The 12,137-nt window shown below is 38.2% G+C and overlaps 2 protein-coding genes across 3 annotated transcripts in view; both read left to right on the top strand.

Annotated features, from left to right (window-relative positions):
- atp6v1ba (ATPase, H+ transporting, lysosomal, V1 subunit B, member a) overlaps positions 1-8,838 on the top strand; it is a 47,078-nt gene extending 38,240 nt beyond the window's left edge. Inside the window, exons 11-14 of the mRNA XM_067609306.1 lie at positions 1,376-1,458; positions 1,765-1,869; positions 2,585-2,714; positions 7,596-8,838. Of these exons, the coding sequence (XP_067465407.1) occupies positions 1,376-1,458; positions 1,765-1,869; positions 2,585-2,714; positions 7,596-7,738 (461 nt within the window). The 3' untranslated portion in view covers positions 7,739-8,838. The remainder of the gene's footprint in view (positions 1-1,375; positions 1,459-1,764; positions 1,870-2,584; positions 2,715-7,595) is intronic.
- A 136-nt stretch (positions 8,839-8,974) lies between these two features.
- shtn1 (shootin 1) overlaps positions 8,975-12,137 on the top strand; it is a 32,489-nt gene continuing 29,326 nt past the window's right edge. The window contains exon 1 of one of the 2 annotated variants that reach the window (XM_067609304.1): positions 8,975-9,949. In XM_067609304.1, coding sequence (XP_067465405.1) covers positions 9,895-9,949 — 55 coding nt within the window. In that variant the 5' untranslated portion in view covers positions 8,975-9,894. Of the gene's footprint in view, positions 9,950-10,697; positions 10,974-12,137 lie in introns of those variants that run through there. The other variant, XM_067609305.1, reaches the window with a different exon arrangement.

The following is a 12,137-nucleotide window of genomic DNA, read 5'->3' as shown; positions in this document are numbered from 1 at the left end:
TAGATTGTAGATAAGAGTTATGAACCCATGTATTTTTTGCATTTTAAAGCAGTTCTAATAGTTTTTTTCCTTCTTGGGCCTCACACCTGTGTATCAGTGTGGTCATGAAGATTATAATTTTTCTATTTTCATTTTTTAAAATGCTTAAATCTCTTAGCAAGTCATTGTTTGAATTACTGGAGTAGGCATCTGAAATGGACAGAAATGGACTGGGGAGACATTTTTGATGCCTGCAGTTACCATAGCAACACGTATGAAGAGCCTACTCCTATCTAGTTGAACAGTAGTCCCCCATTACAGCATCACAGGGAGGTGATTGTGTTGGCTTTTACTAAACACTGCTGGTGTTCCCAAGGGCTCTCGGGCTCTTGATTTAGATAGAGTAAAGGTCTTTAAACTGGGAAGCTAACAGAAATTCTGTCTATTTCTGTCCTGTGCGTGGCATTGCTGTAAATCAGTAGAATTTACATTACAATTCTTGTAAATATCTTTGACTCAGAATGTGAACTCAACAAGGTATTCTATGCAGTCAAGACAGTAAATATTTGGACAGTTACACATTTTTTGTTCTTAGGCTCTGTTTGAAATAAAGTATTCAATTCATTCAATTTGAAATAAAGTAATAGATACTACATTAAAGTGCCAAGTCTGGCACTGTGTGGCATCTGTCATTTTGATGGAGGTAGATTTTTGTTTCATCAGTCCATAGAACTTCCAGATCTCTACCCCTTTCTTTTTGTATGTTTTTGTGAACTGCAACCTTCCTTTCTGTTTTTGAGGCTCACCAGGGGTTTGCATCTTGTGTTGAATCCTCTGAGGTTATGGCCATCAAGTCTTCATCACTCTTGATCATTCACAAGGAAACATGTCTGCCTACATCCTGGAGCATTTATGACTTGCTGTGCAGTCATGAAGGGCTTTTTCTTCACCATACACATTATTTTCTGCCCATCCACAAGACTTGTGCCCCTCGGTCCACCAGCTCATTTGACATTTTCTAGTTTTCTTTTCTTCACCTGCTCTTTTTAGAATGAACCCAACTGTTAAAAATTGGCAAACCAACTACCTTTGATATATTATCTTCTTCACTTGCATGGTCACACAATTCTTTCTATATTGATGTAAATCTACTCAAATTAAAGCTTGGACTTGGCACCTTAATGTAGTATCCATTACTTTATTTCAAATTGAATGTGTTGAAGCTCGGAGCCTGAAGAACAAAACATGTGCAACTGTCTAAATACTTACTGTCTGGACTGTATATCATTGTACAACACGGAAAGTTAACTCAGTGGTGTTTTTATCAATTTAACATAACAAATACAAGACTATTAGATATGTTGTGATTACATGTAAATCCTTTTGTCTCCAACAGACATCACCCATCCAATTCCTGATCTGACTGGATATATCACAGAAGGTCAGGTCTACGTTGACAGACAGCTACACAACAGACAGGTATTGATCAGTTCTTTTTAAAAGCCATTACTTTAAAACAACATTCATCAAACTTGGGGCAAAGGGCTGGTACTGGCACTTGGTTGAAGATGTTCCATGTTAGCTTTGATTCAATATGCCACATGCTGTTAATTTTTTCACATCATACTTGAAGTGATTAATCTAACACCAAAGGAAACAAACTGTGACTGTAATGACACTGTTCATGTCAGCCTTGATATTTGAATCAACAAAAACTGTTTTAAAAGTTGAGTAACGTTTGTATTGATAATATATGTAACCAGACAATCCTGTACTTGTTTTCAGATCTACCCACCCATCAACGTGTTGCCCTCTCTGTCCCGTCTGATGAAGTCCGCCATCGGTGAGGGGATGACCAGGAAGGACCACGCTGATGTCTCCAATCAGCTGGTAACACATCTTACCTAAATAATCAGTCCCTCCAGGAAATTGTGATTTTGCAATTGCCATAATTAATGCAAATTTAGGAAATCTCCACAATATTAGCGAGAGCTTTTACCACAACTTTTACACATGAAATGGCCAAATCAACAGATGGCTTGTGATTTGGACAAATTGTTGCCTTTCATGTCATGGCAACTTACATCATCGCAGCATTCAGCAAAGATTCAGCTGCATTCAGGTGGAAGATCTCACGTACCAACAAAAAAGTTTGGTGAAAGTTTATTTAATAAAGGTTTTAAAATGGAACTCAAGTACATTATTTTCTTTTTTATATAACTTTGAGCCCATGGTTCTCATGTTCAGAAAATAAATTTAAAAATGACCACTGAAATATAGTTGTTTCTGTGATATGCAGTATGCTTTTTATCAAAAGAAGTGATTCTCAATTGGGTGTAGTTTTTTTTTTAAAAAAAGCATTATTTTCCTTTGCTTGCAATTTTTCCAAATTTCTGCAGTTTTACTGAGCAAATAAAACATTTGCACATACAATTGTATCGCAGTTTTTGAGAAAAGCCGCAGCAAAATCAAGCATTCTTGGCCTCAATAATCACAAAATCTTCAGATCTATAAATTACTAAAAGCTTGAGAGGAGAACGACAACATACAGATGTTTGTCACCTTTTTCATCATTATTAATATTCATGTCCGTCCTCCTCTCCAGTATGCCTGTTATGCCATTGGAAAGGACGTCCAGGCTATGAAGGCTGTGGTGGGAGAAGAGGCCCTCACATCTGATGATTTGCTCTACCTTGAGTTCCTACAGAAGTTTGAGAAGAACTTCATCGCTCAGGGTAAGAGGATGCCAAAGGAACAATTCTCTACTGTATTTTTATTGTATTTGTCACAAAGGTAGTGTGTCTGTCTCTGCATCTCTACAGCCAGCTGTTTCAGCTCAGTTTAATTTTACCCATAACTTGACTGGTACCAGTTAGGTCAGAGAAGTGAGAATGGGGGCAGCCAAGAGGGTTAACATGAGATTATGTTCCCAGGACGATGCAAAATTTGCAGACAATTGTAAGAGTTTGCTCTATTTTTCACACTGAAAGGTGAGTGTCAGTAGCTATATATATCCTATCCTATATATATATCCTATATCCTAGCATATACAATGTAACGGATTTCAGCATATGCTATAAACGGCCTTTTCCTGTCTGGTAGACATAGGGTGCTAAAAAAAAATCCTTTGAGTTGTATTTTTGAGTCACTGAGTCAGTCAGCCCGAGTCTGGGGAATCCCACACCAGTGAAGGAACTCTCGTCTACTGATGACTGCCTACAACTCAGGCCCTGACTAATACGAATAAATAAATCTCATGAACTCTTTCTCTTGGAGAATGTTGGTAATTTGAATAGAGGTGTTCATGGTTTAATACTTGAAGTAATAGGCTGATTTGATGCTGTAGTGTTCGCCTTAAATAATTTAATTGCTTCAACTGTGCCATTGAAGAAATAAATACATTTATACAAAATATAAATTTAAAATGATTGTGTTGTTTCCACTAAAAAAACGTCTGTTAGATTAATGTTACTAAACACTGCACTAAATACATGGCTGTTCATGATACAAATCAATTCTTTTATACTAAATATTAGTAATAAAAATAAATTGAAATAATTGTATTGATTTAAAATGATTTTATTGTTTCCATTTAAAAAAAAAAAAAGTCCATCATACTGCTTAAAAGATGTGAGCAGCAGTCAATCCCATCTACAGTAGCCTATGATCAGAATGGCATCCATAGCAACACAGTCTGCTGATCAGAAATTACTCACTGTTGAATTTCATGATTGATCAATCAGAATGGAGTAGTAGTAAACTACTAAAGGATAAATTAAAAGTTGTGGCTGGTTACTGACTGTGGCATGGAACCAGTGAGTGAGTGAGTGATTTGTGCAGTCAGACCTTCAGCTCAGGGCAGTGAGAGCGAGTACTGAGTTGAAACAGGTGCCAAAGTGGTTGCTTTTCTCAAAGATCTGGTTAATACAGTAATTTACATGATACATCTCCACAAATGCAGTTAATATAAGAGTTGCACAATAGTCATATGTTGTCTCACCTCATCTTCACAGTTTGCAGTAGCTAGCTAGCAGGTAGGAGGGGAAAGTCAGTGAACGAGTTAGTGGAGACGAGGACTTGTCACTCCTTAGTGAGTAACAAGAGTCGTTCATTTTGAAAGATTAGTTCATGACTCGCACATCACTACTTTGACATGCATCCTCTTTAATAGAACTGGTGTTTAGGCTACTAAAAGCAATGTGCCATTGATTGTTGTAACCTAGCCAGCAAACAATGTAGCCTATGCAAGGGTCACATTCAGCCCACCTGTTGTTGCGGTGAGTGAAACAGCTGCACAGACAACTTTATAGCCCATCCTCTGATTGTAACAGCCCTACCTCTCGTGTAGACATGCTTTGGCTTTTCATCCTAAAATGCATTTAGTTGGGCCCACAGAATAGTATCATTGTTTTTAGCCTTGCTTCTATTTTTACCATTGTGATGTAATGTAGGCTAGGCTAGAAATGCAGGAGCGCCAGATCCCCTACCAGTTTCATCTGTTTGCACCTTTTCCCCATCTCCTCCAAACATAATCAATTACAGCATAGTCTAATGCCTATGGCCTAGTCTATATTTCTTGTTAGGCTATAGCTAATATTCTCGAATGCTTAATCTGTCAATTAGGCTATAACTAGAATGCTGATAATGAATAGGCTTCACTCTCTATGTTCATTTCAGATATGGCTGGCTATGGGCTATAATGGCATTATCTTTTATTTAGGCCAAATTAGCTTACAAATTGTGCCATATCCTACGAATGTCTACTATCAGTTCTTTGTTTTTATGGAAACAGATGAGGCCTAATACTTGGCTTAATAGGCTATCCTACTGTTACTATAAGACTGGGCCTTCTCTTAGGCTACTTATTAAAGCCACAAACTGAAAATCATACATGTAATTTCTTGACAATATAACAATATGTACAATAACAAAACAATTGAAGATGATAATATAGCCCCACTATGTAGGCTATTAAACATGAATGAAGATCAATGAATCAAATCTCAACAGACGTGCACGCATTCATGTTAGCCACCTACACAAGCCGATGTTAGATTAACACCAAAATATAGATTTACAAACATGACCAAATCCCCCAAATTACAAGAGTCTAAATATCCAGCAATCAATAGAAATGGTGATAGCAATAGAGTAAAGTTAACAAGGAAGGAGTGAGAAGCCGCAGTTCCAAAAGGAGTGACCCACAATCTCATGACTCGGATGAACACGAAGAAAACAATCATTTTGCAGTGACCCATAGCCTGTCTTCCTTCTGAGAATAATCCACGAGGAAAGTTTATTCCAGCAGCGAAGAATGATGACAGCAATTAGATGAGCCTGAATGCTGTGTTCACCTGCACGCACACACTTATTTCCCCTCATCCAGTTGGCCTGTGAAGACGTCCTATCGGGCTTCATTATACAAGAGGCCTACAAGTAATCAACTGATAGCACACATTGTGCATATAATTCAAGAGTAGCCCAACTGAAAGAAAATAACTTGCAGATAGACATTTGTGAGCCGTAGGCTGTAGGCCTAGCCCATGCACCCAGCAGGTGTAGGAAACAGCGAGGTGTAGAATACAGAAAAAAATTTCAGTACGTTTTTCTTTTTGTTTTTGTTTTGTTTTAATCCCTGTGTACTTAAAGGTTGTGAATGGTCATGGAAATTATATTATGGGTCTTTGAAAATTCATGGAAATGTTGTCTGTGAAAACCTGTGGGAATCCTGTATTAAGTATTTTAACTTGTCCATTACATTGTTGAAGTGTCATTCACGTTGTATTTCTGAGTTTGTTTGTCCCTGGAAAATGTTCTTTGTAGGTTCCTTGGTCCTTTTGTCGCTCGAGGATACCTGGAAATCTCTTTTCTAGAAAGTAACGATGACTAAACAAAGCACAGTGAGACAGTTTAATCTTCTTGGTAGATTCTTCATATATGGAGCTGTATTTACTCTTTAGAGTGCTGATGGATTCCACAGGAGAATAGTCATCACAGCAAGACAAGATGGGAAATGGAGAGAGAAATACTTTTAGCCTTTTTTTCTCCTCACAACAAGAATATCCAAACAGTTTCTGTACAACAACCTCTATTAGAAACAAAACTGCCCAGAGCAGGGACGAACTAGAACTAAGGTCAGTGAGCAGTTAACAGCGCTGAAAGACATTTATTTGGGAATTTATTGAAAGGGGCCCAAGGGCACTAAAAAAAGTTGTTTTGATCAGGTTTTTATTAAAGCCTCTGTGAGGGATTTTTACTAAGGCTAACACAAATTTCCACCAGGTCTGCAAAAATATTTGCACCTCATTTTCTCAATTTAGCAGGGTACTTACACTGAACTAATGGAGTCCAGCTGCTGCACCCAAGTTGATTTGAATGAACCATTGCTAAATAAGACAGGACATGGGCTGGTTTAAAACACGTCATGCACATGTCCGGAGAGTAATTAAGCAAACTTGATAAACTGGTTGAAGACATTTTTGGAATTGAAAATGTGCACTCTTTTGAAAAGACAGATGACTTTATGTGAGGACTTATTAAACAATCTGATTTAATTTGGAGATTTTCTTGGCAGTTCTTGACATTTTTAAATGGCTGGAGTCTTTCTGTGTTACAGTCTACCACTGTCAGAAATGCTCATATTCTACACACACAAGCTTCAAAAAAGGTGGTTAAGACAAGCTTATGATTCCTCATTGTTGCCTTCTGTGAGATATAATGAACTGTGTAATGTTGCCTTTGTGTATTTTTAGGCTGTAACAAACGGATCAATTTTTAGATACATCATGACTCTTTCTTGAGTTATATACTGAGCGTCATGTCTTCCACCTAATGCAATTATATTGGAGTTCTTGCTTGCCGGATAGCTGACCACCACAAAAGAAAGTAAATGAAATCATAAAATCTCAAACTATATCCTTGATCAGGAATTGAATGGATGACTGTCATGGCACAAACAATTTGAGAGCTTGCTATTGGAATGAAAAGTCCTTGAAAAGTAAACAGAGTACCTTGTGTGCTCTCTCTCTCTCTCTCGCTAACAACAGTATGATGATTTATAATCCCAGTTTTCTATTTTGATGATTCGCCAAATTTGAGCTTAAGAGAACTAAAAACTGCACATGGTAACATCTTATCAGACAGTATTTGAGTGCTTGAGATGGTGATAATGCTGCTCTGTGTCTGCTGTTTGTGTAAATAAGCACAAAATAACACATTCATTACCATCTTATAAGGTGATTATATGTCGGTGTTGTGGTTTTGGCTTTTTTTTGCTTCCTCCAAGTTGCCAACAATCTGAATTGATGCAGCTTTAGCAATTACTTTCCAGGTCTCCTTTTCTTTATACTGTCTATTTTTAAGAGCATTTTTACCTGATGTGATGCACCGTAGCAGTAATGTCTGTGTGTCTGTGACTGTGTCTGTGTCTGTGTGTGTGTGTGTGTGTGTGTGTGTGTGTGTGTGTGTGTGTGTGTGTGTCTGTGTCTGTGTCTGTGTCTGTGTCTGTGTCTGTGTGTGTGTGTGTGTGTGTGTGTGTGTGAGAGAGAGAGACAGACCCAGTTGATGTTGTGTTCAGATGCTAATCAGCAGTGTTGTGGCCTCTCTGTCTCCCTCAGGCCCGTACGACAACAGGACGGTGTATGAAACCCTGGACATCGGCTGGCAGTTGCTGCGAATCTTCCCCAAGGAGATGCTTAAGAGGATTCCTCAGAGCACCTTGGCAGAGTTTTACCCCAGGGAGTCTGCTGCCCGCCACTGAGGCACCATAAGGGATGCTCTTGTTCTAGCCCCTCACCCTCCTACCCACCATCCTCCTCTCCCGTTATTCCATCTCAGCCATCCCACCTCTGACTGATGTCGATTCTTCGCTCATCCCAAACCTCACCTCCTCTTTTTCCACTGTTCTTACCATCACTTCATCTCCTTCCCATCAATCAACGTAGCCCAACACCGCCCCTCACTCCCACCTACCCTGAACGAGAACAGGGCAATAATGTCCCCCTTCTGTAGATGTACTGTAGCGTATCTGTGTCCAGAAGTTGTGTATGGAAAGTATCTGTGATTGTAATATCTACCCTTGCAAAAACATGAACATATCCTTAAAATGATAGATCAGTCCTTATTTATTGAGGTGTTACTGCTGGAAATTCCTCTTCTTTTTTTTAAATAAATGCTCTGTAATATCCATCCCCACCAAAACAAGAGGTTTCAAAGTGAAGAAAGATGTGTATAGATATGAGGGTTGACAAGGTAACAAATGACAATGTCCCTGCAGTCAGTACCAGTTTCTCGAAGCATAATGTTTGTTTTTTATTGCGACTGTCTGAGGTGTTGATTCTAACTGATTGTCATTTTCTAAACAAAAAGAATGAATTTTTGCTGAACAACACTACAAACCTACAGCTTCACAAACTAAACATCATTACTGTTAGCAAATTGGTATTTACCTCCAGGGTGTCCCTGTTATTTTGTGCACCTGCATGAATTGTCTTTAAAGCCAACTTTTTTATTTCATGTCAGTGACTTCAAGTTGGCCGGTATGCAGCATGCTTGCAAAAGTCTTGGTGAACACACAAACTTTGGCCAAAAGCAGAGTTGAGTTGTTTACTGTATGTTGCCCACAGTACTTTGACTCTTTCTTCCCTGTTTTGGACCCTCTTGCTTCCTCTACCTACCCTGGAAAGAATACAGTGGATGTTTACATTATTAATGTTTAATTGTTTGATTTGTGTTGCTAAAAGACGAGTATATAAGAGTATATTAAACATTCCCGCTGTCTGCAGAAACTAATTCTTTGTTGTGCAACCATAATGGTTTTGTGAGTTTGTGTGTCCATGAATAAATTAAATTAAATGAGAATCCTTGTCTCTGTTGTCTCAGCTCTATACATCTATCACCATTATCTAAAAATCTGCAACACTGTTAATCTTTATATAAAGTTTCTATTTTGACATGACAGAGAATCCTGTGATCACAGTTCTTACCCGGATTCATCAATATCATTTGGCAATATGTAAAATGTCTTAAGTAATCAGTCTAAAGTTGAATAAATTGCTCAAATTAGCTTTAACGTGATATATTTTTGAAGGGAGTTTGGTGAGAGAATGTTGGCACAAGAGTTTTCCTTATTACCAACTCATTCTCATAATCTGGTGATTAAACTTTGCACATTATTTATTACCAAAACTATTTTATTTACTAAAATTCTCCAGTTAACACCAGTCATTTTTTTGAGTGTCATTGCTAACTGCTAACTCTAAAAACAACAGCTTCTGGTCTTAGTTTAACACATTTACACCCTGACAACAGCAGTTTTGAAGTGAACAATATAGTTTAATTTTTCTGTACAAAATGATCGGCTTCTCTGAAAAGCTGGTAAATGGACTTTTGAGGTTAGATTATTTTGGTCACACTGTTGGTCAAGTGTGGTGACCACTTTCTTTTGTATTTTTCCAAGAAAATGGGTGTTTTGTATGTAAATATTGTTGATATATGATATACAGTACATAACAATCTCAGTCCTGCCTCTTTAGGTGTAGTTTGCCACTTGTTAGACTGCTTTTGCAAACTAATTATCTGGATGAAACATTAGATTTGTGTATATGTCACATACGATATTGTAGCATAGCAGTGGGAGCAAAACAAATTGCCATCGTTTGTACCACAAAGTGTATGTGACTGTGGCACATAGGCATAGTTCCACCACAGTGTGGCAGTTTTAGTGGTCATATGGTAAAAAGTATTCACCATATATTGTGTGTTGGGAATTGTGACACAACTTTTAAAAAAATATGACAAAATAAGCAGGGCTGTAAAACCCCTCGTGTCATTGCACCTTTTATTGCTTGTAGCTCGCGCCCAGACAGGTGTGCCGCGAAGCAACGCTTCCTGTTGAACTTTGGATATTGTGTCGCCATGGCTGCAGAGGAGCTGGCTAAAATCAGTGTCATAGCAGACTTGTCAAACCAAGGTAAGCGTGTTTGGAGACAATACATGTTTATGTTTTTAGCGTAAAAATGCCACTGGGACTTTATGTCCTATAGTTACAACTAGGACTATATTATATCTGGTGACAGTAACGTTACAGTTTATAGATTTATAAATTCGACTGCGGTCAAGCCAGCCACCACGTCATTTCCTTCTGCGCGTACACTTGCGTTATTACGGTAATGAGTTCTTCCACCTGGAACTTGACAATTTTTATACAGTCTATGGGAAGAACGGTGTTGTGTCGCTTTCATTTACTTTACAGTCGACAAATAATAGTAGGGTTTGATTCAGAAAGTGAAGTAGAGTGAAAAAATACAATACGCAAAGTATTTCATTGGCTCACCAAGGAGGTTAAGGCTCTGAAAAAACTGTTTCCAATCACTAATTCCATTTCCAGGTAGCTGCACAAAAAGTTCCAGAACGTCTCACTGTGGGATTTCACAATAAAGGCCCTTTGAAAATATACTGTAAATTAAAAGATGTATAATCACAATATTATTAAAAGGAAACAGTCTGTTTCCAATCACCAGTTCCAATTCAGATACATAGTGGAATGAAAAATAATTTAATTCTACAGTGAATAGACTTAAAATGAAGATACTTTAAAATTTACCTGGAGTTAAATTACTGAAACAGACAGTTTCCTTTTTATAACATGCTGAATGCCACTGCATGTTTGTGTATCATGTGATTGAAATTCCACAGTGAATCGTTCTGGAACTTTTTGTGTAGCTGCCTGGGGTTTTCTAGAATGTGTCTGAAGTGGAATTAGTGATTGTAAACAGTTTTCTTTAAATTTGATGTATAATATTTTCAAAGGGCCGTTATTGTGAAATTCCACAGTGAAACGTGCCTGAACTTTCTGGAAACTCTTGGTAGTGTAGCTCCTCTTAAGGAACAGGGCAGTGTGTAATGTGTGTGCGTAGTGAGTTAGTGGTAGAGTGAGAGAGCGAGCGGAAGAAAAGTGACGGTGAATGCAAGCAGAGCAGAGGAAAAGGTTAACAGTAAGTTGTCAATCTGACAGTAAATGTACAGTACAGACTACAGTGTGTCAGTTCATAAATGCTGCAGCTCTCAAGACAGAGAAAAGTCACGTCTGTTGTTTCCCCAACTGCTGGAAAAGTGAAGGGAGTTAACTCCAAAGTTAGCAACAATGGGTTAGCCTAACCTGACGACGCTAAACAGAGAAATAGAGAACGGAGAAATGTGTGGCTGCTGAGTCTCTCCCAAGTTTTACTCAGTGCGTCCACCTCATGGATGTATTATAAGAACTAGATACCGGACCAAAAATGGTGCCCACTCAGTCCAATAAGAATTGCTCGGAATTGCTTCCGCATTGTGAAGCCCACTGACTATGTGCAGTGGTGTTTCCCCCGCTGGCCCCGCCCACAAGTTCCCTCTCGGCTCATAGACTTTACATTGTGATGACGTCACAGATTTTTAAATCACTTTTCTCGGCTCAAGGAAAGTTTTACAAATATAAAACCTCCATGGATCAAAACTTCATAATAGAAAGAGTCATAATTGACCTTGTTTGCAGCTGTAGGTGTCCTGTCAATAGTTTTACAGACGTCTGTTTACAATGGTGGTCTTTGGGGGAAAATGCCTTTAGGGCCACAGGGGGATTTTTTGCTGCAACACTGCGAGTGACCACTGGGAAAAATTGGCTGCAAGGCTAAGTGGCAGTGCCCTATCCAGCTCTTATTATACATCCATGATTCAGCCCCTGAGACCGTCACCACCCCAAACCAGTCAACTTAGGGGAAACATTGTATATAAAGGAAGGAACCAGAAACAGGAAGTAAATATTCCTACAATTTGTGTTTTTTTGTTGTTTTTGAGGCAAATGTGTTACCCTATTTTTTGATACATGGTGCCCCTCTATTTTTTTTATTTTTCATTTGTCACCACAGTTTACTGTTTTTTCTTACTGTAATTGTAGCTAATTCTGTTTGCCCAGATTTATTGTGTTTTGTTTTCTTCTGTTTGTTCTTATTTTTCATTGATTTACCAGAAGTGGTCTTGTGATTCATTATGGTTTAAGTTAATAAAAAAAATTTAATTCCAAAAAAGAGAAGCAAGTAGAGGATGACTTTGACTACTGATTAACACGTGCTGTTCCATAGGAAAAATTAGTCACCTCTTTCCAGTAAAGTCTGTTCTGTGTT

Source organism: Thunnus thynnus, chromosome 14 (assembly GCF_963924715.1).
Source record: "Thunnus thynnus chromosome 14, fThuThy2.1, whole genome shotgun sequence".
Lineage (NCBI taxonomy): Eukaryota > Metazoa > Chordata > Actinopteri > Scombriformes > Scombridae > Thunnus > Thunnus thynnus.
Note: the sequence above shows the minus strand (reverse complement) of the source record. Positions and strands in the feature narration are given on the sequence as shown.